Raw genomic sequence first — 24234 nt, 5'->3', positions numbered from 1 at the left:
TGTCGTGTTGAATGAAGCTGACATAAAGAATGACATATCTTCTATTTTCCTGGTAAGATCAAAAACTTACTTGATGTCTCTCACCGGCATGCTTCTCACCTATCACTTGTTTATGCTCCATGTGGTTCCTTATAGGTAGTTTCTACTCTGCCCACAGCCTGCAAACACACTCATATGCTCTAAGGCTGATTGTCTCTCACCTTGAGCAGAAATCTCAACTTCTCCCTTAAACGTTGCTATGTAAAAATACTTAAATTAGTACCTGACACGTATATGAAATAAATGATTGAGAAGGGAATATCCGTCTGTCTGTCCCATACTCAGTGTGTAACAAATTGTTTCATTCACCTCCAGAGTGTATGCATTACCAAATTAGGTCTGGTTGCTCACTGCCTAAAAAATAAAACCTCAAGAAAGAAAGATGTTGGTAAAAAGGGAAGTTGCTTTTAATCAAAATGCCAGCAATCTGGAAAGATAGGGGACTCAGTGTCCTCCAAAAACCATCTCCAAAGACTCTGTTGGACCATGAAAGTTTTAAAGGAAAAAAGGGAAGTGATCTCAGTTAATCACTGAGATAGGGGATCAGAGTCATCACCATCCCCCACCGCGTGCAGGCCCATTGACGTCTTGTGATCTTCCTCTAGATGCTAGTTTGGTCACATGGTTTGCAAGATTACTGAAGAGGAAGCTAGGGAAGAGATCTGGTTTTCTATTAATTACTTAGTCTTCATTTCTACTTTTTGATCTAGGAAAGAACCAACAAAGTATTGTGTGATCAAATGATTTGAAAGGTGTGCTAAACCTGGAGATGAGTAGAGCCCAGGAAAATCCCATGGACAGAGGAGCCTGGTAGGCTGTAGTCCATGGGGTCGCTAAGAGTCGGACACGACTGAGCGACTGCTTCCCTTTCACTTTTCACTTTCACGCATTGGAGAAGGAAATGGCAACCCACTCCAGTGTTCTTGCCTGGCGAATCCCAGGGACAGAGGAGCCTGGTGGGCTTCCGTCTATGGGGTCTCACAGAGTCCGACACGACTGAAGCAACTTAGCAGCAGCAGCAGCAGGGTAGGGGGTGGGGTGGGAGGTGGGGCCTTGGCTTAAAAGTTAGTTACAATGTAGCTTTGATAAAAATAACAAGAAAAAGGGTTTCTTGCTGAGGCAGTTTTCTGCAAAGACTTGCTTTCACATGCACTCCAGCTCCTCCCCCCCCCCAGGTTTTCTAGTGATTCCACAGGGCTTGCAAGTTTCCTGGGATATGTCCTGTTCAAGTTCCACAGGTAAGTGGTGTTCAGTGCACTGAAGCCTGTGGGTGACGATGGTATCACTCATGTGGCAGGAGTGCTTCCTTGCAAAGAGTACTGCTAGGGTGGGTCTTCTGTTTTAGCATCTGTCCATCACTGCTGGTGTCCATCATTGTCCATTTAGCAGTGTCTGTCACTGCTGGACACTTTCAAGATGCCCCTCCCGGTAGTGGAGCCTATGGCTGATTAATCTTGGGATGTCCTGGGACACAGAACCTGGAAGCAGTGTGAGAGCCATCTGTTCAGGGCAGGTGACCACCTCTCTCCTTGACCCAAACCTCTGTTTCTTTTCCTCCCCCTATTCTCATTCCAGGTCTGCCACTGCCTCTGCCTTGTCAACTAAAAAAATATAGTCACAACCTAAAAGTAGAGAGTTGTTTTATTTGGTAGGAATGTTTAGTTAGGACTCTGAACCATCATCTCAGTAGCTCTGAGAAAACTGCTCCAAGGAGGAGGGAGTGGGAATCAGGTTATATACAAGTTTGCAACAAAGGGAGCAGTCTGAACATCCAAGATCAGCTATTAAGTTAAGGAATTGAACATTCTATGTATGGGAAGATGCAAGCCTCTGGGCTCACTGGATTCATTCCTTTCATATGCACTATTATGGGCTGCTGCTGCTGCTGCTGCCCAGTCGCTTCAGTCGTGTCCGACTCTCTAACTATATGGGCTGCTGCTGCTGCTAAGTCGCTTCAGTCGTGTCTGACTCTGTGCAACCCCATAGACGGCAGCCCACCAGGCTCCCCCAACCCTGGGATTCTCCAGGCAAGAACACAGGAGTGGGTTGCCATTTCCTTCTCCAATGCATGAAAGTGAAAAGTGAAAGTGAAGTCTCTCAGTCGTGTCTGACTCTTAGCGACCCCGTGGACTGTAGCCCACCAGGCTCCTCCGACCATGGGATTCTATAGGCAAGAGTACTGGAGTGGGTTGCCATTGCCTTCTCCAAACTGTATGGGCTATCTGAGAGGGTTGGGCATGGCCGGAAGCAGCCCATCTGCCACACCTGCCAGTCTTTAAGGTGAATAAGGAAACAGGATTTGGCCCCAGATGGGGGCCAATAATTGGCCAAATTCTTCTACATATGGAAAGGAAGCTGAGAGGGCTAAACAGAGTCCAGGACTTCATTAGCTGCTGAGTCTTGCCAGAACAAAGACTTCCTCCTTCTCTTCCTGGTCAGGCTCCACTACCGTCACAGGGTGTGAGAGGCCCCCCTGCTGGTCTCCTAGCTCTAATTGCAATTCCTGTTCATTAACTTTACAGCCGAGATCTAAGCAGGCTTCTTGAACTTGATAGCTGCTCTTTATGAGATATGAATACAATTGTGACTACCTCAGATGTGGTCTCTATTCCTTTCTGTGGTCTCTATTCTTTTCTCCAGATGCTATCTGGGGCCAAATCCTGTTTCCTTATTCACCTTAAAGAGTGGCAGGTATGGCAGATGGGCTGCTTCCGGCCATGCCCAACCCCCCCCACCCCCACCCCCACTCCTCAGCAATCACCACTGGGGGTGAGGGTACAGTTTTTGAGCCTTCGTTCACTTTTGGAGGCCATAAATCACTTGTTGTGACATTTCTTGTTTCTTGCTTGTTGATATGGCAAGAGATATTTCCATTTCATGGCAAATAGATTCCATTTCATGGCAAATAGATGGGGAAACAATGGAAACAATGAGAGACTCATTTGAGGGGTTCCAAAATCACTGCAGATGGTAACTGCAGCCATGACATTAAAAGACGCTTGCTCCTTGGAAGGAAAGCTGTGACCAAACTAGACAGCACGTTAAAAAGCAGAGTCATTACTTTGCCAACAAAGAACCATCTAGTCAAAGCTATGGTTTTTCCAGTGGTCATGTATGGATGTGAGAGTTGGACTGTGAAGAAAGCTGAGTGCCGAAGAATTGATGCTTTTGAACTGTGATATTGGAGAAGACTCTTGAGAGTCCCTTGGACTGCAAGGAGACCCAACCAGTCCATCCTTACGCAAATCAGTCCTGAATATTCATTGGAAGGACTGAAGCTGAAGCTGAAGCTCCAATACTTTGGCCACCTGATGCAAAGAACTGACTCATTTGAAAAGACCCTGATGCTGGGGAAGATTAAAGGTGGGAGGAGAAAGGGATGGCAGAGGATGAGATGATTGGATGTCATTACCGACTCGATGGACATGAGTTTGAGTAAGCTCTGGGACTTGGTGATGGGCAGGGAACCCTGGCGTGCTGTGGTCCATGGTGTCACAGTGAGTCAGACACGACTGAGAGACTAAATTGAACTAAACTGATTTCCATTTCATACCTTCTAAACTGAAAGTATTCATTCCTTTTTTGAAAGTAACAAATTGAATTGTCTATTAGGAAGACCTTAGCCCACAGAAACACATAAAGTTGTGTTTATTCTTCCTAGAATTACAGAGGGTTTGGTGTTTAGGAACCCAAAGGCCTTTGTCCTTCTGGGGGTGGAGGTGGCAGTTCCCCCGACCGTCCCCACACCCCTGCCCTGAATACACATTCACCCAAATATACTCAGCAAGTATGGACCAAGGACATACTTCACTTCTTGTCACTTTCTTGCTAAAAAAAAAAAAGTCTAGGACTTCACTAGAATATAATACATATGAAATGATTTGAACATATAACGGCAGTTTGTACTGTTGACCTGGTACAAACAGGCCACCAGATACTTCTCCAGCAAAGATGGGTTTATTCGGAATCAGGAAAGAATTACAGTTCTTCAGGGTCTACAGCAATGGTGAGTCACATGCAAGTCCCCGTACAGCAAGGGAAGGAGAATACTTCTACATATGGAAAGGAAACTGAGAGGGCTAGAGTAAACAGAGTCCAGGATGTCATTAGCTACTGAGTCTTGCCAGAAGACTTCCTCCTTCTCTTCCTGGTCAGGCTCCACTACCGTCACAGGGTGTGAGAGCTCCCCCTGCTGGTCTCCTAGCTCTAATTGCAATTCCTGTTCATTAACTTTACAGCCGAGATCTAAGCGGGCTTCTTGAACTTGATAGCTGCTCTTTATGAGATATGAATACAATTGTGACTACCTCAGATGTGGTCTCTATTCCTTTCTGACTCTGTTTATTGTATTGTGCAGTGGTGAGGACACCACTGAGCGACTTCACTTTCACTTTTCACTTTCATGCGTTGGAGAAGGAAATGGCAACCCACTCCAATGTTCTTGCCTGGAGACTCCCAAGAATGGGGGAGCCTGGTGGGCTGCCCTCTATGGGGTCGCACAGAGTCGGACACGACTGAAGTGACTTAGCAGCAGCAGAGGAGTGGGAAGAAGGAAAGGTTTTAAAGGTCTGAAAAGGCCTTCACTGTGCAGTCTTGATGAAATTTCAAATATAGTAACAATAACAAACAATCATCATCACCCCATCATCATAAGAGCTAATAATTATTAAGCCCCTATTCAATGCCACTCATTGTGCCAAGTAGCTCATGTTCTCCTCCCAGAGCTATAAGTTAGATGATATCATCACACCCATTTCCGGACATCGCCAGAGTCAAAGCCAAATTATTCCAACTTGCACCTCCCCCCTTATCACCAAAGAAGAAGAAAAATGTTTGGTACATTTTTGTTTTTATTTTGGAGGCACTGTCTTTCACATTTAAGTATGCTCCTCTGACCCAGTCACTGAGTAGCCCAAATGACTGTCAGTTCTGAGGGAGGCCCGGGGCAAGAGGCCACTCTGCAACGAGTCCAAGTTGCCATAGAAGCTGCTCAACTGTGTGAGGGGTACGATCCAGAAGATCTGATGTTGCCTGAAGTGACTGTGGCAAATAAGAATGTTGCATGGGGCATCAGAGGAGCCAGGAAAGGAGAATTACAACACAGGATCCTAAGAGTTTAGAGCAACACTATATATACCCTCTTCTGGAGATAGCTCTTCAGGTAACTCTTTTTCTTTTGAGAAGTAGCATCAAAGTTGTTACATGATCTTACTGGAAATCAAATGCTTAACTTTGGGACATCAAGTGACCACACAATCTGAACTTCTCTTCATGAAGTGAAAGTGGAACTTAGTCATTCGGTCATGTTGGACTCTTTGTGACCCCATAGACTGTAGCCCACCAGGCTCCTCTGCCCATGGAGTTTTCCAGGGAACAATGCTAGAATGGGTTGCCATTTCCTACTACAGAGGATCTTCCCGACCCAGGGATCAAACCTGCATCTCCGGCATTGCAGGCAGTTTCTTTACCATCTGAGCCACCTGATGTTGTATAATCATACTGTGTATCCTTAAGAGGAGAAAAAAAAAAAAAAAAAGACTGGATTCAAGCAGACATAAGTAGGATGTATGAACAGCAACTTTTGCCTCATTTTCTCCTCTCTCTCAGTCTACACCTACAGCTTCATGTTGAGTTCCTTATAACTAGTTAACTAAAGAAGAAAAACTAGTGCGTGTTTCATGATGACTTTGCACAAAATACTGAAATTAATTGGAAGTGAACCACTATAGCATTACAACCCCAATTAGGATTGTTCTTGAAAGAAAATGATGAAGGGAATCCTTCCAAGGGGCAGAACTTCAAGCATTATATATGGTCATCTTCTCAGTCAGTCTGACTTTAAACCAAATGAATTCTGATTGATTTATCCCTACAGTTGAGGCTCAAGGAGCTCGCCTCCATGGGGCAGAAAGTGCAGCTTTTAACTAGGAAGATAGAACCAGCCCTGAAGATGAGACACAGTCAGTTTCCAGAGTACAAGTCTGGGTAAGAAGCAAGCTGAGAGTTCTCTGCACCAGCAAACAGGGCACACAGAAAGACTCCCATTGTCCTTGAGGTTGTAAAGAAACTTACATATTATAAGAGAAGGCAGATTCTATACAAATAAATGATATGTAAATAAGATAATTTCAGACTGCGGGACTTTCTATGAAAGAAACAAAATAGAAATCAAAATATGTGGGCAAATAGACTGAAACCAATAGCAACAAAAATAGCTGCTATTTGAATGTTTAGTAAATTTCAGACATAGTTCCAAGCCCTTTGAATATGTTAACTCATTTAATCATCACAAAATCTTATGAGAAAATAAATTAATCTCATTTTAATATGAGGAAACTGAAGAATAAGAAAGTGGAGTGTCTTGTCCAAGGACACAGGTCACCGGTGGAGGCATCTGCCTGGTTTCAGAGGCAGATTAGTGTCGAAGTTCCCACAGCATCCCAGTTTCTGATGCCAGTTTGTTTTCTAAAAGTAATTGTTTTTTTAAATAATAATTCCCCATTTCTATTTAAGGTCACATAACTTGGTCCATGCTCCCTGATCTGAAAAGAGTGCTGTCAATATTTTATGAATAAAAGAGCAATTTCTACTTTCAGTAGATTGAAACCTGTGTAGAGAACAAGGCTCTTCTCTTTACCATATTAGTGTTAGGGGACTTTCTTTCGATCATGGGTTGAAGGACAAAAAATTGTAGGTAGAAATATTTAAGGCATCTGCTTAATCTGAAGCTGAAACTAAATGACAGGGTTAGATATTGAAAGCAGAGGTTGATCACAAGAATACTACTTTATTCTGGACATGATCATGGATTTATCTGTAAGATTCTCTTTGCTTTCAAGACCCATCTCAATTGCCAAACCCCGGGAGACTGTTGGCAATGTTCCATCAATAGCCCCCTGTATAACCTGCCCTTCCCTTTGCAGAGCTCTTACTCCCCCCTCATTAGCATTTCTCAGCAGGTAGGGTTATCTTTTAGGGCAGACAGACAGACCCTGGTCACACAGAATGACAGGCAAGAGACTAGAGTACAGATGGGTATAACCACAGTGCTCCCTTGGCCTCAAGTGATGGGAGCCACACTCTTGTAGCATTAGAGAGAAGGGGCTTGGATATCTTGGATAGATATTTATGACTCTTCTTGTTTACTGACAAAGAGAGCTAACCTTGCCTGGAAATCATAAAGCAAGAACAGAAGTTGTAGATTTTTTTTTTTTCTTCTTCTTCTTCTTCCTGGAACTATCAAAGAAAAGAACCAGACACTTGCACAGAATTGCTCATTTTCCAATCTTTTCAATTTGCAAACTACTGAGAACTTTCTCAGCAACCTACTAACCACTACTTCTTCCTTTTGTGCTTACTTCCCTCTGTTCCTTTTTTACCCCTCACACCATATGTAAAGCAGTCCTGTCCTAGTTGAAGGGCTGAAGAAATAGCAGTTGTTAAACATTAATTATTCATCAGTAGAGAAGAGGGAACTTCCTTTAATCCAAGGGAGAGAGAGAAGAATTTACAATTGTCAGGGAGGGTAATTTGCAAATATGATTTCATCTATTAAAAGGACAGTACAGGGAGGAAATTAAAATGCCAAAGGGATCTGTGAGAGGCTATTGCATTGTAAGTTATAATCCTTGATATGAATGTGTTTTTATTCATGAACAAGTCACTGCTTTTGGTTTGCGTATTAAGAGTATGTCCCCCTGTAAGTGCATAGCACAGGCTAAAGTGGATGCTTTAATATATATTCCACCATACTTTCTTTTGGAAAAATGAAGCTGTTCTCTAGATGGAATAACCCAAAGATTATGGTTCTTTTAGGGCTTCCCAGGAGGTGTTAGTGGTTAAAAAAAAAAAAAAAAAAAAAAAAACCTGCCAATGCAGGAGACGTAAGAACTACGAGTTTGATCCCTCAGTGATGAAGATCTCCTGGAGGAAGGCATGGCAACCCACTCCAGTATTTTTGCCTGGAGAATCCCATGGACAGAGGAACCTGGCGGGCTACAGTCCATCGGTTCATAAAGAGTCGGATATGACTGAAACAACTTAGCATGCGTATGGTTCTTTTAAAGAGTAACCTTAGTCCATGATTCTGAAATTGTCCCTTGCTGTTAGGTTGTTTGCAGTTAGGAATCCCTGGCTTTAATTATTTCTGTCTGGAATCTAATTTTCAGATTTTTGAGCATCATGACACTACTCTGCTTAAAAAATGCAACTCAAGAAGTGGCTTGTCCTCTGTATTATGCATGGGTATTTCTTCTCCTCAGGCCAGGTTTTGGTTTCATGTTTAGAGAATTTAGAGAAGTTTCAGCAGATGTCCTGTCTCTTTACACATGGCTAGAAGAGACATTTTCATAAATGAATATATCTTTATATTCTACTAGATAACTTTGGCATATTAAAATACCATGGGCAAAAGTATAAGGCAAAAGACACACGATGAATATCTACATCATACATAATAAAGGATTACTATCTATCATTAATTCATGGGGCCTCCCAGGGGGCTCTAGCGGTAAAGAACCCACCTGAAAGTAATCACATGGTTCACTAGAAAAAGAAGATTTCAATTTCTAGAAAGAAATATAAAAATATTGTCACAAACTCACTATTGGTTTAAAAAAAATAGAATACCCCAAACACATGAAATGATATTCAACTATGTTAATGACTAAATAAACTGTAAGCAATCAAATATAACTTCTACTTTCATATATGTTAAAAAAAAAATACACTATCCAAAGTTGGAACTCATGTATATTTCTGGAAAAATAAAATATAAATTTGTATTGAATTAAGAACTTTAATATTCTTTATACTCTTTTTCTTAATAAGAATTTATTGTGAAAAAATAATCAGAGATGCAGACAGAAGTCATTACATTTGAAAATTTTTATAAGAGTAGAAAAAAAAAGTCAAATATCCAAAATGGAAGAGTGGTCATTACAGTATACCTATATGGTGCAATACTATATAACTATTAAACTCATGTTTTAGAAGAGCATAAAAAAATGTTGAAATATGTTAAGTACTGAAGGAAAATGATATCAGAGAGAAACTTGGATCTTCAAGAAAAGTTAATAATACTGAAGTGGCAAATATTTGTAGAAAAATAGAAGATTACAATTTTCTACCTATTTAGAATACGTGTGGCTTCTTAAAACATAAATTACAACCATCACTTATGTGATTTTTTACATGTATGTAAATACAGTACCTGTGACAAATATACCTAAAGAATTCAAGAGCCAGAGATATAAAGATATCTATATGGTTTCAGACTTTCTACATTTTCTATGGAGAAGTTGAAAACTAATTTCAAGTGGATCAGGAAAGATTAAGAATGTGTATTGTAATCTCTAGATCAGCCTCCAAAAATAATACAGACATATAGCTAAAAAGATGATAAAATTACCATATTTAACATACTAAAATAAGATACTAAAAATATACAAATAATTCAAAAGAGGGAGAGGGGGAAATAAAGGAACAAAAAACAGTAGAGAAAAATTAGAAACAAAAATAAAATTAATAAATCCAACTATAACAATAATTGTATGAAATATTAGTGGCCTAAACACTAACTAAAGGAAAGAGATTATCTGAATAATTTAAAAAATAAGGCCCAACTATACATTGCTTACAAGAAACACACTTGGAATATAAAGATACAAATAAATCAAAAGTATACGGATAGAAAAACATATATTATTCAAACAATCAGCATAAGAGAACTGGAGCAGTTACATTAATATTGGATAAAATAGACCTCAAGACAGATTATTATTAGAGATAAAATAGAATTTCATAATGGTAAAAGAGATAATTTCAGGAAGCCATAATTATTAATGTGTATAAAGGCTGAAACTCCAATTCTTTGGCCACCTCATGCGAAGAGTTGACTCATTGGAAAAGACCCTGATGCTGGGAGGGATTGGGGGCAGGAGGAGAAGGGGACAACAGAGGATGAGATGGCTGGATGGCATCACTGACTCGATGGACATGAGTCTGGGTGAACCCCGGGAGTTGGTGATGGACAGGGAGGCCTGGCGTGCTGCTATTCATGGGGTTGCAAAGAGTCGGACACAACTGAGCGACTGAACTGAACTGAACTGATACATCTAGTATGAGAGCCTCAAAATATGTGACGCAAAAATTCATGGTAAAAATGGAAAAATTGGTAAATCCACAATGGTAGTAGGAAATTTTAGCATTCTTTTCTCAACTCTTGAAAGAACATTAGACAAAAACTCGATAAAGATGCAGAAAATTTGAATACCACTCTGAACTTCCTCAACTTAATTGATATTTATAGGAGACTTCAAAGTTGCAGAATATATATTATTTTCAAGTGTACAGGGTATATTCACCTAGATAGACTATCTACTGGTTCATAAAACAAGTCCCAATAGGTCTGAAATGATTGAAATACTAGAATGTTCTCCAATAACAGTGCAATTAAATTAAAAATCAGTATTGAAACCGTGTACAAACCTCTGTGTCCTTGTCTTTTAAAGTAAAAGGCTGACACAAGAGTTAATGACCAGGGAAAGGGAAACTGGTAAAAATTAGACTATAAATCCACCAAATAGCAGAATCGTGAACTCAGAGTTCCCTGAAAAATATAGATAAAGGCCTGACAAGCATTCTTAAGTTGTTTTTACAGGAAGCAGATACCCTTCAGATGAAAACTGCTGACCACAAGAACATAGACTGATTGAAACCAGAGGGTTGATGATGCTTGAAACTTCACCTTGATGCCAACCAATCCAAGAATGGTCCATGAGCTGATCATGCCCTGCTCCTTGAGCACTAACTCCCCCTCACTATAGGGTGGCTCCACAACCTTGAGGGCATTAGCCCACTGTGGCCCCTTTTGCCTCTCAAAGCAATAAAAGCTACCCCTTTCTACTTCACCCAAAACTCGGTCTCTGTATTTCTGTTTGGCACCAGTAAACAGGGCCAAGTTTCAGCAACACTAGGACTAGTCAGGCGTGAAGAAAGAAACAAGATAATTGGCCAAAGGTAAACAAAGGCCCAGAAGAACTGTCCTACATATAGTGATTTAAATCACTTCTTTACTGCACTCTTCATTCAGGATGCCCACACTCCTCTCCAAGCGTGTGTTTCTGCCTAGCTTCTGACTTAAATCAAGTGATTCTCTGAGTGCTCTCCCATGCATTCTGCTGTGTCTATAATGATAAACTTTGTGCCTGTTTTTACAGTTTTCACCTCCTTGAAACAGTCTTGCTTTCAAGCCAGGCAAAGAATCAGAAACACTTTGTTTCTAGCCTGTAGCCCATGGAGGTCTAGTGGTTAGGTTAGTGGTTCTCATCCAGACTCAGTTCAGTTCAGTTCAGTCACTCAGTCGTGTCTGACTCTTTGTGACCCCATGAATCACAGCACGCCAGGCCTCCCCGTCCATCACCAACTCCCGGAGTTCACCCAAACTCATGTCCATTGAGTCAGTGATGCCATCCAGCCATCTCATCCTCTGTCATCCCCTTCTCCTCCTGCCCTCAATCCCTCCCAGCATCAGGATCTTTTCCAGTGAGTCAACTCTTCGCATGAGGTGGCCAAAGTATTGGAGTTTCAGCTTTAGCATCAGTCCTTCCAATGAACACCCAGACTGATCTCCTTCAGAATGGACTGGTTGTATCTCCTTACAGTCCAAGGGACTCTCAAGAGTCTTCCCCAACACCACAGTTCAAGCATCAATTCTTTGGCACTCAGCTTTCTTCACAGTCCAACTCTCACATCCATACATGACACCTAGATTCAATTCCTGGGGAGGGAACTAAGATCCCTCTTCAGGACCACTCACTCTTCTCCCTCCAAGATCACTCCTGTACACAAAATAAGCAGAGGGATTAAATAATAATGAAAGAGTGAGTCAGCACTATAGAAGGCAGAAAAAATAGTCAATCAATAAAGAGAAAATCTGATTCTTTGAAAAGATCAACAAAATTTAGAAACTTCCTGCTAAACAGATCAAGGAAAAAAGAAAATAGATACACCAACAATATTAGGAATGAAAGCCTAGCACTACAAATACTTCAGATAGTAAAAAGATAATAAAATATTATATAAAATGGTATGACAATCAAATGAAATGGGCAAAGTCCTTGAAAAATACACGTTGCCAAAATAGACACCAAAAGAAAAAAAAAGTGTGAATAGTCCTTTGTGTATTAAGAACTTAAATTTCTTACATATAAAAAAAAAAGTTTTTTCACAAAGAAAAATCCAGATTCAAACAGCTTCTTCTGATGTATTCTATTAAATATTTTTAAGGAAAAATAATCAGTCTCATGCAAACTCTTTCAGATAGGTGGATATATGATAACAATGAAACAAAGTAGTGCAGAAGTAGACCCACAATTACGTGGTCAATTGATTGTTGACAGAGTTGACAAGGTGATCCAATGAGAAAAAGTTAGGTTTTTTCCCACCAGGAAATGATGGTGAAACAACTGGATATCTGTGTGGGGAAAAAAAAGTAACATCAACTTTCACTTAATTATGCATACAAAAGTTAACCTGAAATGCATCATATTTTTAAACACAAGTGCCAAATCTATTAAATTTCTAAAAAACAATATAGAAGAAAATCTTCATAACATCTGGTTAGGCAAATTGTTTTAAAACAGGATAAACAAAATATGAATCATAAGAGAAAAAAACTGATAAATAATTTTCATCAAATTTAAGATGATTGCTCTTTGGAAGATACAGTTAAGAAACTGTAAAGGCAAGTCACATATCAGGAGAAAATATTTGCTAAGCATGTATCTGACAAAGGTGTACATATCCCAGATAAAGAATTCAGTATCTCAGTAATAAGAAGACAAAGAACTCAAATTATAAAGAGGCAAAAGAAAGCTTACTCAGCAAATAGTCCTGGAACACGTGGATATTCGCAGGAAGAAAATGAACATTTTTTCCTCATACTATACACAAAAAATTTTTCACTAAATGGCTCCTAGGCTTATATGTAAGAGTTAAAACTATAAAATTTCTAGAAAAAGAAATAGGAAGGAATCTTTTGATTCCAAGGTATATGTTCTTATATAAAAGCACAAAGCTTGCCAATAAAATGAGAAAGTTGATTAACTGAAATTTATCAAAACAAACAAAAAAAATATCTTCTTTTCAAAGGCACCATTAAGAAAATGAAGGGCAGGCTATAGACATGGAGAAAACATTTGCAACACATAAATTAGACCAGGAAATTAAAAAAAAAAAAACACTCTTTCAACTCAATAATAAGAAAATCCAATAAAGACAAGGTAAAATGTATGAATAGACACTTCAAAAAAGATCTAAAAACTGTTAATAGGGAATTGAGAAGATAGTCAATATCATTGATTATTGGGGAAATCAAATCACAATGAAATAACACTATACCACACTACACACTCCTTCAATTTAGTTCAGTCGCTCAGTCGTGTCCAACTTTTTGCGACCCCATGGACTGCAGCACACCAGGCCTCCCTGTCCATCACCAACTCATACTCATCTCCATTGAGTCCATGATGCCATCCAACCATCTCATCCTCTGTCATCCCCTTCTCCTCCCACTCTCAATCTTTCCCAGCATCAGGGTCTTTTCAAATGAGTCAGTTCTCTGCATCAGGCGGCCCAAGTATTGGAGTTTCAGCTTCAGCATCAGTCCTTTCAATGAAGACTCAGGACTGATTTGCTTAAGGATGGACTGGTTGGATCTTGCAGTCCAAGGGACTCTCAAGAGTTTTCTCCAACACCACAGTTCAAAGGCATTAATTCTTCGGCACTCAGCTTTCTTTATAGTCCAACTCTCACATCCATACATTACTACTGGAAAAACCACAGCCTTGACTAGATGGATCTTAGTTGACAAAGTAATGTCTCTGCTTTTTAATATGCTGTCTAGGTTGGTCATAGCTTTTCTTCCAAGAAGTAAGCATCTTTAAATGTCATGGCTACAGTCACCATCTGCAGTGACTTTGGAGCCCAAGAAAATAAACTCTGCCACTGTTTCTACTGTTTCCCCATCTATTTGCCATGAAGTAATGGGACCAGATGCCATGATCTTAGTTTTCTGAATGTTGAGCTTTAAGCCAACTTTTTCACTCTCTTTTTTCACTTTCATCAAGAGGCTCTTCAGTTCTTCTTCCCTTTCTGCCATGAGGGTGGTGTCATCTGCATATCTGAGGTTATTGAGATTTCTCCCAGCAATCTTGATCCCAGCTTGTGCTTCATCCAGCCCAGCATTTCTAATGATTTACTCTGCATGTATGTTAAATAAGCAGGGTGACAATATACAGCCTTGACATACTCCTCCTTCTATTTGGAACCTGTCTGTTGTTACATGTCTAGTTCTAACTGTTGCTTCCTGACCTGGATACAAATTTCTCAAGAGGCAGGTCAGGTGGTCTGGTATTCCCATCTCTTTCAGAATTTTCCACAGTTTATTGTGATCCACACAGTCAAAGGCTTTGGAATAGTCAATAAAGCAGAAATAGATGTTTTCTGGAACTCTCTTGCTTTTATGATGATCCAACGGATGTTGGCAATTTGATCTCTGGTTCCTCTACCTTTTCTAAAACCAGCTTGAATATCTGGAAGTCCATGGTTCACATATTGTTGAAGTTTGGCTTGGAGAATTTTGAGCATTACTTTGCAAGCGTGTGAGATGAGTGCAATTGTGTGGTAGTTTGACCACTCTTTAGCATTGCCTTTCTTTGGTATTGGAATGAAAACCGAACTTTTCCAGTCCTATGGCCACTGCTGAGTTTTCCAAATTTGCTGGCATATGGAGTGCAGCACTTTAGCAGCATCATTTTTAGGATTTGAAATAGCTCAGCTGGAATTCCATCACCTCCACTACCTTTGTTCAAAGTGATACTTCCTGAGGCCCACTTGACTTCACATTCCAGGATGTCTGGCTCTAGGTGAGTGATCATACCATCGTGATTATCTGGGTCATGAAGATCTTTTTTGTACAGTTCTTCTGTGTATTCTTGCCACCTCTTCTTAATATCTTCTGCTTCTGTTAGGTCCATACCATTTCTGTCCTTTATTGTGCCCATCTTTGCATGAAATGTTCCCTAATTTTCTTGAAGAGATCTCTAGTCTTTCCCATTCTATTGTTTTCCCCTATTTCTTTGCACTGACCACTGAGGAAGGCTTTCTTCTCTCCTTTCTATTCTTTGGAACTCTGCATTCAAATGGGTGTATCTTTCCTTTTCTCCTTTGCTTCTCTTCTTTCCACAGCTGTTTTTGAGGCCTCCTCTGACTTTTTTACATTTTTTGCATTTCTTTTTCTTGGGGATGGTCTTGATCCCTGTTTCCTGTTAGTGTCACGTACTCTGTCCATAATTCATCAGGCACTCTATCTATCAGATCTAGTCCCTTAAATCTATTTCTCACTTCCACTGTATAATTGTAAGGGATTTGATTTAGGTGATACCTGAATGGTCTAGTGGTTTTCCCTACTTTCTTCAATTTAAGTCTGAATTTGGCAATTAGGAGTTCATGATCTGAGCCACAGTCAGCTCCTGGTCTTGTTTTTGCTGACTGTTTAGAGCTTCTCCATTTTTGGCTGCAAAGAATATAATCAATCTGATTTCAGTGTTGACCGTCTGGTGATCTCCACGTGTAGAGTCTTCTCTTGTGTTGTTGGAAGAGGGTATCTGCTATGACCAGTGTGTTCTCTTGGCAAAACCCTATTAGCCTTTGCCCTGCTTCATTCTTGATCCAAGGCCAAGTTTGCCTGTTATTCCAGGTGTTTCTTGACTTCCTACTTTTGCATTCCAGTCCGCTATAATGAAGAGGACATCTTTTTTGGGTGTTAGTTCTAGAAGGTCTTGTAGGTCTTCATTGAACTGTTCAACTTCAGCTTCTTCAGCATTACTGGTGGGGGCATAGACTTGTATTACCGTGATATTGAATGGTTTGCCTTGGAAATGAGCAGAGATCATTCTGTTGCTTTTGAGATTGCATCCAAGTACTGCATTTTGGACTGTTCTGTTGACTATGATGGCTACTCCATTTCTTCTAAGGGATTCTTGCCCAAAGTAGTAGACATAATGGTCATCTGAGTTAAATTCACCCATTCCAGTCCATTTTAGTTCACTGATTCCTAAAATGTCGATGTTCACTCTTGCCATCTCCTGTTTGACCACTTCCAATTTACTTTGATTCATGGACCTAGCATTCCAGGCTCCTATGCAATATTGTTCTTTATAGCATTGGACTTTACTTCCATCACCAGTCACATCCACAACTGGGTGTTGTTTTTGCTTTGACTGTCTCTTCATTCTTTCTGGAGTTATTTCTCCACTGATCTCCAGTAGCATATTGGGCACCTACAGACCTGGGGAGTTCCTCTTTCAGTGTCCTATCCTTTTGCCTTTTCATACTGTACATGGGGTTTTCAAGGCAAGAACACTGAGGTGGTTTGCCATTCCCTTCTCCAGTGGACCACATTTTGTCAAAACTCTCTATCATGACCTGTCTGTCTTGGTGGCCCTACAAGGCATGGCCCATAGTTTCATGGAGTTAGACAAGGTGTGGTCCATGTGATTAGATTGGTTAGTTTTCTGTGATTGTGGTTTTCAGTCTGTCTGCCCTCTGATGAAGAAGGATAAAAGGCTTATGGGAGCTTCCTGATGGGAGAGACTGACTGAGGGGGAAATGGGTATTATTTTGATGGGTGGGGCCATGCTCAGTAAATCTTTAATTCAATTTTCTATTTATGGGTGGAGCTGTGTTCCCTCCCTGTTATTTACCTGGGGCCAAACTATGGTGGAGGTAATGAAGATGATGGTGACCTCCTTCAAGAGATCCGATGCATGTACTTCTACACTCAGTGGCCCCAACCCTCAGCAGGCCACCACTGACTCATGCCTCCACTGGAGACTCCCGGACAGTCACACAAGTCTAGGTCAGTCTCTTGTGGGGTCACTGCTCCTTTCTCCTGGGTCCTTGTGCACACAAGGTTCTGTTTGTGCTCTCCAAGAGTCTATTTCCCAGTCCTGTGTAAGTTCTGGCAGCTGTATGGTGGGGTTAATGGCTACCTCCTCCAAGAGGGCTTATGCCACACCCAAGTATGCTGCACTGAGAGCCCCCATCTCTGTGGCAGTCCACTGCTGACCTGTACCTCCACACGAGATGTTCAGACACAGTTCTGTCTCAGTCTCTGTTGAGGTCCTTAAAGCACACTCCTTAGAGCAACCAAAATTAAAGGTGGAAAATGCCAAGTATTGGCAAGGATGTCAAGCAACTGTAACTATCAAGCACTGCTTATGGGGGTTTAAAATGGTACAGCCATTTTGGAAAAGAGTGTTGCACCCTCCTAAAATGTTAAGCATCAATCTATGTGACCCTGCAATTACACTCCAAAGTGTTTACAAAGAAGCAGTGGAAACATATGTCCATACAAAGAACTGTACATGAATTTTCATAGCAAAGGAAACAATCCAAATGTCCATTAAGAGGTAAATAGATAATCAAAAGTGGTATATCTGGATAATGGAATATTTACTCAGCAATAAAATATATACACTATGAATACATGAAACAATGTGAATGAATCTCAAAATCTTTCTGCTTGGTAAAGGAAGCCAGGCACAAAAGAGTGTGTACTCTCTGATTCTATCTGTAAAAACCTTAGAGAGTACACTGCAATCTACAGTGACAGAAAGCATATCAGTGATTATATAACATAAAGGTGGAGGGAAAGAGCTATTGCTTAGGAAATAAGGAAACTCTGGAGGTAAAGGAGATATTTGGGATCTTGATTGTGGTAGTGGTTTCACCAATGCATATATTTATCAAAATTCATCAAATTGTACACTTTAAGTAGGTGCAACTTACTGTGCATAAATTATTCAATTATTTACAAACAAATAAAATAAATGTAAAGAAAGAAATTATAATAATGTCTTTAATCCTAATGCCTCAACTGTTACCTTTTGACCAAAAGTGAAAGTGTTAGTTACTCAGTGGTGTCCTACTCTTTGTAACCTCATAGACTGTAGCCCGCTAGGCCCCTCTGTCCATAGGATTCTCTAGGCAAGAATACTGAAGTGTATAGCCATTCCCTTCTCCAGAAGACCTTCCCAGCCCAAGGTCTGAAACTGGGTCACCTGCATTGCAGGCAGATTCTTTACCAACTAGTTGGAAACAAAATTTCCTCATGAATCTTCTCCCAAATAGTCCTTAGACTCTCCCTGACTACTTATAGATACTCTATCTGCCTTCCACTTGAAGACTTGTATAAGGGGGAGAAAGGTCTTCCATACACTTGGAACTATTCTATGGGCTTAGATCCCCTCTGGTGTCCCTCTTTCTGGTGGGCATTTCCTGATTCTCTCCATCTTAGATATTGCTGTCCTTGGTGCTGCTTGCACTTCTGGCTTGCATTCCTGGAGAATGACTCTTTACTATCTGTGGGAAGCTACTTCAACCATGTCTTTCTCCCTCAGGAATTTTTTTCCCTATTAAGTCAATAGAGAAAACCTGGCTTTTGTCACCACTCTTAACTTAGATGGGCTTCCACATCTGGATCTAGTGGCATGTTCCCTTTTCCCTGTATACTTTTATTCATTCTGGAACTCAGAGTGGGGAGACACTTGGAGCAAAATTTAGGCTCAGACACAGACCTGGATTCCCTGCTTTCGCTAAAGGCCAGACATACATTATTATGGATTGCATATTGTACCTATTAACACAAAACAAGACATGTTAAGTCCCTCTTTCATAATAAAAATATTTATTTCCTCTTTAAGAAGGTGATCATTTTTTCTCTCAGCAAATTACCTTGAAGTCAGTCAGTTTAGTTGCTCAGCTGTGTCCGACTCTTTGAGACCCCATGGACTACAGCATGCCAGGCTTCCCTATCCATCACCTACTCCTGGAGCTTACTCAGACTCATGTCCATCAAGTCGGTGATGCCATCCAACCATCTTATCCTCTGTTGTCCCCTTCTCCTCTCGCTCTCAATCTTTCCCAGCATCAGGGTCTTTTCAAATGAGTCAGTTCTTCACATCAGGTGGCCCAAGTATTGGAGTTTCAGCATCAGTCCTTCCAATGAGTATTCAGAACTGATTTCCTTTAGAATGGATTTGTTGGATCTCCTTGCAGTCCAAGGGACTCTTAAGAGTCTTCTCCAACACCACAGGTCAAAACATCAATTCTTCAGTGCTCAGCTTTCCTTATAGTCCAACTCTCACATCCGTACATGACTACTGGAAAAACCATAGCTTTGACTAGACAGATTTTTGTCAGCAAAGTAATGTCTCTGCTTTTTAACATGCTGTCTAGCTGGTCATAGCTTTTCTTCCAAGGAACAAATGTCTTCTAATTTCATGGCTACAGTCACCATCTGCAGTGATTTTGGAGCCCCAAATGAAGTCTCTCACTGTTCCCATTGTTTCCCTTTTTCATCTATTTGCCCTTAAGTGATAGAACTGGATGCCATGATCTTAGTTTTCTGAACGTTGAGCTTTAAGCCAGGTTTTTATTCTACTCTTTCACTTTCATCAAGAGGCTCTTTAATTCCTCTTCACTTTCTGCCATAAAGGTGGAGTCATCTGCATATCTTAGGTTATTGATATTTCTCCCAGCAATCTTGATTCTAGCTTGTGCTTCATCCAGCCTGGCATTTCACATGATGTACTCTGCATGTGTTAATTAAACAGGGTGACAATATACAGCCTTGACATACACCTTTCCCAATTTGGAACTAGTCTGTTGTTCCATGTCCAGTTCTAACTGTTGCTTCTTGACCTTCGTACAGATTTCTCAGGAGGCAGGTCAGGTGGTCTGGTATTCCCATCTCTTTAAGAATTTTCCACAGCTTGTTGTGATCCACATGGTCAAAGGCTTTGGCATAGTTAATAAAGCAGAAATAGATGTTTTTCTGGAACTCTCTTGCTTTTTTAATGCACCAGCTGATGTTGGCAATTTGATCTCTGGCTCCTCTGCCTTGTCTAAATCCAGCTTGAACATCTGGAAGTTCACAGCTCATGTACTGCTGAAACCCAGCTTGGAGAATTTTGAGCTTTACTTTACTAGTGTGTGAGATGAGTGCAATTGTGTGGTAGTTTGATCACTCTTTGGCATTGCCTTTCTTTGAGACTGGAATGAAAACTGATCTTTTTCCAGCCCTGTGGCCACTGCTGAATTTTCCAAATTTGCTGGCATATTGAGTGCAGCACTTTAGCAGCATCTTCTTTTAGGATTTGAAATAGCTCAGCTGGAATTCCATCACCTCCACTACCTTTGTTCATAGTGATACTTCCTAAGGCCCGCTTCACTTTGCATCCTGGATGAATGCAAAGATCCCCTTCTCCAGGGGCTCTTTCCAACCCAGGGATCGAAACCAGGTCTCCCAAATTGCAGGTGGATTGTTTACCAGCTGAGTCACAAGGGAAGCCCAATGATCCTGCTAGTTGAATTCATTAGTTGAGGATAAATCCTCAAGTCAGATTGTATTTTGATATATCTTATACTTTCTGATGTCTAAGCTTCTGACACAGGGCGGGGGGGCGGGGGTGGGGTGGATAAATATAAAATTTGAAACACACAATACTTTTATGCTTGTAAACTTGGTTTCAAGTTTACAAAGTGCAGTTGCATTATTTATTTACAGTTATCAACAATGGCTGGTGTAAAATCAACAATGCCCATAAATTGTATCAGTTGAGGTACATCAGTCCTCAATGACCTTCTAGCTTCTTTTCTTAAATTCTGATTTTTTGTTTTCAGAGATTAAAAAAATTCAGTATAACACTAGGTAATAGAGGCTAACAATTTGATTTATTCCTTTTCTGCCTCAGCAGAACTCATGAATAAAAGTGCTTCTGTCATTTTTTTTGACATACTTAAAAAGATGTTTTATTCTTCACTGGTAGACAGCCAAAGCCTGTCAGTCAATTGAGGAACTGATTAGGAGTCACTGAGCAATGCAAAGGCTGTCCTCCTTTGAGCCCGCTAATCACCTTCCATGTCTACATACAATGCCAGCTCAGCTCAAGAGGGCTCCTGATTGACACTAAGCTTTTTCATCTGAGTCATGTGAATCACTGGCTCTAATGACTTTCCAAGACTGATGTTGATGCTTCTGTAGACATCAAATAGTGGATGTTGAATAATTAAACAGTAAAATTGAGCTGCTACTGGTAGGAGGAATATTTGGTCTTATGAGAGAGGAAGTATCTTGAAGACTACAAATTCTGTGTGGGCTGGGATGTACAAACACTGTCACACACCAGCAACTATCTTATCTATGTATCTAACTAACTATTATCTATCTATCTATCATGATTATCATCCTCAATCATTTATCATCTATCTATGTATAAATCTGTGCTAGTCTGCTCTGGCTGTCACAACAAAATACCACAGACTTGGTGGCTTAAACATAAAAAATTTATTTGATCATAGTTGCCCATAGAAGCCCAAGATCAAGGAGCTGGCAAACTTGGCTTCTGCTGAAATCTGTCTTCCTGCCACCTCTGGCTTTATAGATGCCTGCCTTCTTGTTTGTCTCCACATGGCCTTTCCTCTGTGCATGAAGAAAGACAGAGAGGGCTCTGTTGTCTCCTCTTCTTCTTGCAAAGACACCTGTCCACTTCAGTTAGGGGCCACCCTTAAAATCTCATTTAACTGTAATTACCTCCTAAAAGGTCCTATCTCCAAGAATGGTCACACTGAACTTTGAGAGAATACAATTGGTCCATAATACTGTTTAGTCAGACAGTTTGGAAGTTCTTGCTCATTAAACTGGAGAAGGAAATGGCAACCCACTCCAGTATTCTTGCCTGGAGAACCCCAGGGACAGAGGAGCCTGGTGGGCTGCTGTCTATGGGGTCGCACAGAGTTGGACAGGACTGAAGTGACTTAGCAGCATCAGCAGCAGCCCATTAAACAGAATGGGTCGTTTTTGAAAATCTTAACACTGATGTATATTTCATGAAGAAATAGTATATCAGTGGACAGAATGAAGCTTTTTGGTCATTTGCAGTGTGGGTAGCTGGAACAAAGCATGTGCACCAGAACATCATCAATGACACTAACAACAAAATTGGAAAGGGAAACAAGATGTTTAGAACAAGCAAACTGTTTATGTAGAGACAGTACCCTAGAAGATTTTGATCCCTCTCAGATAAACTTTCGATGATTGCATCCTTGTGATCCTGGCTAGACTGCTTTTCCCTCTTCTTTAACAGGCCCAGGACCTGAAGGCCTACCTGCCTTGCCTTCACAAGTATCCCTACTGTGAAAAGATTGCAGAATTTACTCAAATGCTGCTCACTGTGTTCCTAGAGAACACACAGACTTGGGCACAGAGGAAGTTGGCAGAACTTTCACACAGTCTCACATCCCCCATTGTCCAGTCTTTTGGGATGCTGAGCACTGTAGAGAAAGAAGTACGGATGGAGATAACTGAGAGAGTGACAGACTGCTTCACAGGGTCTCTGTGAGCCACTGTGGGTGCAGAGTTAGCGGTCTAAGGCTGATAATATACATGGAACATTCTCATAGTTTTCTACAGCATCTTCAAGGTCACTATCTACAATGCTGGCTTGCTCTGTGGAGTCATCCGGATATGCCTTCTTCAAATCTGAATAGATGACTGTGGGTTCCTAGTGGAAAGGGAAAAAGCACAAACAGTTAGTACCAAAATATAAGTAAGGAAGAGCAGAGGGGGAAGCAAGCCAGGAAATGTGACTCACCTTATCTTCCCAATGTTTCCTTGGTGAATTTGCTGTTGAATTGGAAGAGGAAAGAAAACTATTAAACTGTGGGTAATATATTGTAACTTACAATATACTCACAACACATTCTAAACCAATTTTTCCTCTGCCAACTTATTTCCTAACTGTCTCCTCTGATGAATTCTTTCAAGCCCTCACATACCAAGTATCCTATCCTAACACACACACACAATAAAGCCCTTCCTTTGCCCTTAAAATGTCCAGAATGACTTTCCTGAAAATATCTTTCTTTCTCCACTGCTCATCACAACTACAGCAGAGAAGCCCTGCTATTTCCACCTCCCCACCTCTATTCAGCACCTCTATGGCTTCCAACAACACAAGAGATGACTCTATACATGGACATCACCAGATGGTTATTATGGAAATCAAATTGATTATATTCTTTGCAGCTGAGGATGGAGATGCACTATACAGTCTTCAAAAATAAAACCTGGAGCTGACTGTGGCTCATATCATCAGCTGCTTATTGCAAAATTCAGGCTCAAATTGAAGAAAGCAGGGAAAACAACTCGGAGAAGGCAATGGCACCCCTCTCCAGTACTCTTGCCTGGAAAATCCTATGGATGGAGGAGCCTGGAAGGCTGCAGTCCATGGGGTCGCTGAGGTTCCTACACGACTAAGCGACTTCACTTTCACTTTTCACTTTCATGCATTGGAGAAGGAAATGGCAACCCACTCCAGTGTTCTTGCCTGGAGAATCCAAGGGACAGGGGAGCCTGGTGGGCTGCCATCTATGGGGTCGCACAGAGTCAGACACTACTGACATGAGTTAGCAGCAGCAGCAGGGATAACCACTAGGCCATTCATGTATGACCTAAATCAAATCCCTGTGATTACACAATGAAGGTGATGAATAGATTCAAGGGACTAGATCTGGTAGACAGACTGCCTGAAAAACTATGGATGGAGGTTCGTAACACTGTACAGGAGACAGTAATGAAAACCATACCCAAGAAAAAGAAATGCAAGCGGCAAGGTGGTTGTCCAAGGAGGCCTTACAAATAGTTAAGAAAAAAAGAGAAATAAAAGCAAAGGAGAAAGGGACAGATATACTCAACTGAATGCAGAGTTTCAGAGAATAGCAAGGAGAGATAAGAAAGCCATCTAAAGTGAACAATGTAAAGAAATAGAGGGAAACAAGAGAATGGGGAAGACTAGCAATCTCTTTAAGAAAATTGGAGATACCAAGGGAACATTTCATGCCAAGACAGGCGCAATAAAGGACAAAAATGGCAAGGATTTAACAGAAGCAGAAGAGATTAAGAAGAGGAGGCACTACACAGAATACACAGAACTGTAGGAAAAAGCTCTTAATGCCCCCAGATAACCAAGATGGTATGATCACTCACCTAGAGCCAGACATTCTGGAGTGCAAAGTCAAGTGAGCCTTAGGAAAAATTGCTACAAACAAGCCTAGTGCAGGTGATGGAAT

At 40.8% G+C, this 24234-nt stretch overlaps 1 protein-coding gene across 1 annotated transcript in view; it reads right to left on the bottom strand.

Annotated features, from left to right (window-relative positions):
* Positions 1-21088: 21088 nt before the first annotated feature.
* LOC133239028 (Fc receptor-like protein 2) overlaps positions 21089-24234 on the bottom strand; it is a 33510-nt gene continuing 30364 nt past the window's right edge. Inside the window, exons 11-12 of the mRNA XM_061402625.1 lie at positions 22758-22789; positions 21089-22667 (exon numbers count right to left, since the gene is read on the bottom strand). Coding sequence (XP_061258609.1) covers positions 22524-22667; positions 22758-22789 — 176 coding nt within the window. The 3' untranslated portion in view covers positions 21089-22523. The remainder of the gene's footprint in view (positions 22668-22757; positions 22790-24234) is intronic.

This window comes from Bos javanicus, chromosome 3 (assembly GCF_032452875.1).
Source record: "Bos javanicus breed banteng chromosome 3, ARS-OSU_banteng_1.0, whole genome shotgun sequence".
In the NCBI taxonomy this organism is placed as follows: Eukaryota; Metazoa; Chordata; class Mammalia; order Artiodactyla; family Bovidae; genus Bos; species Bos javanicus.
Note: the sequence above shows the minus strand (reverse complement) of the source record. Positions and strands in the feature narration are given on the sequence as shown.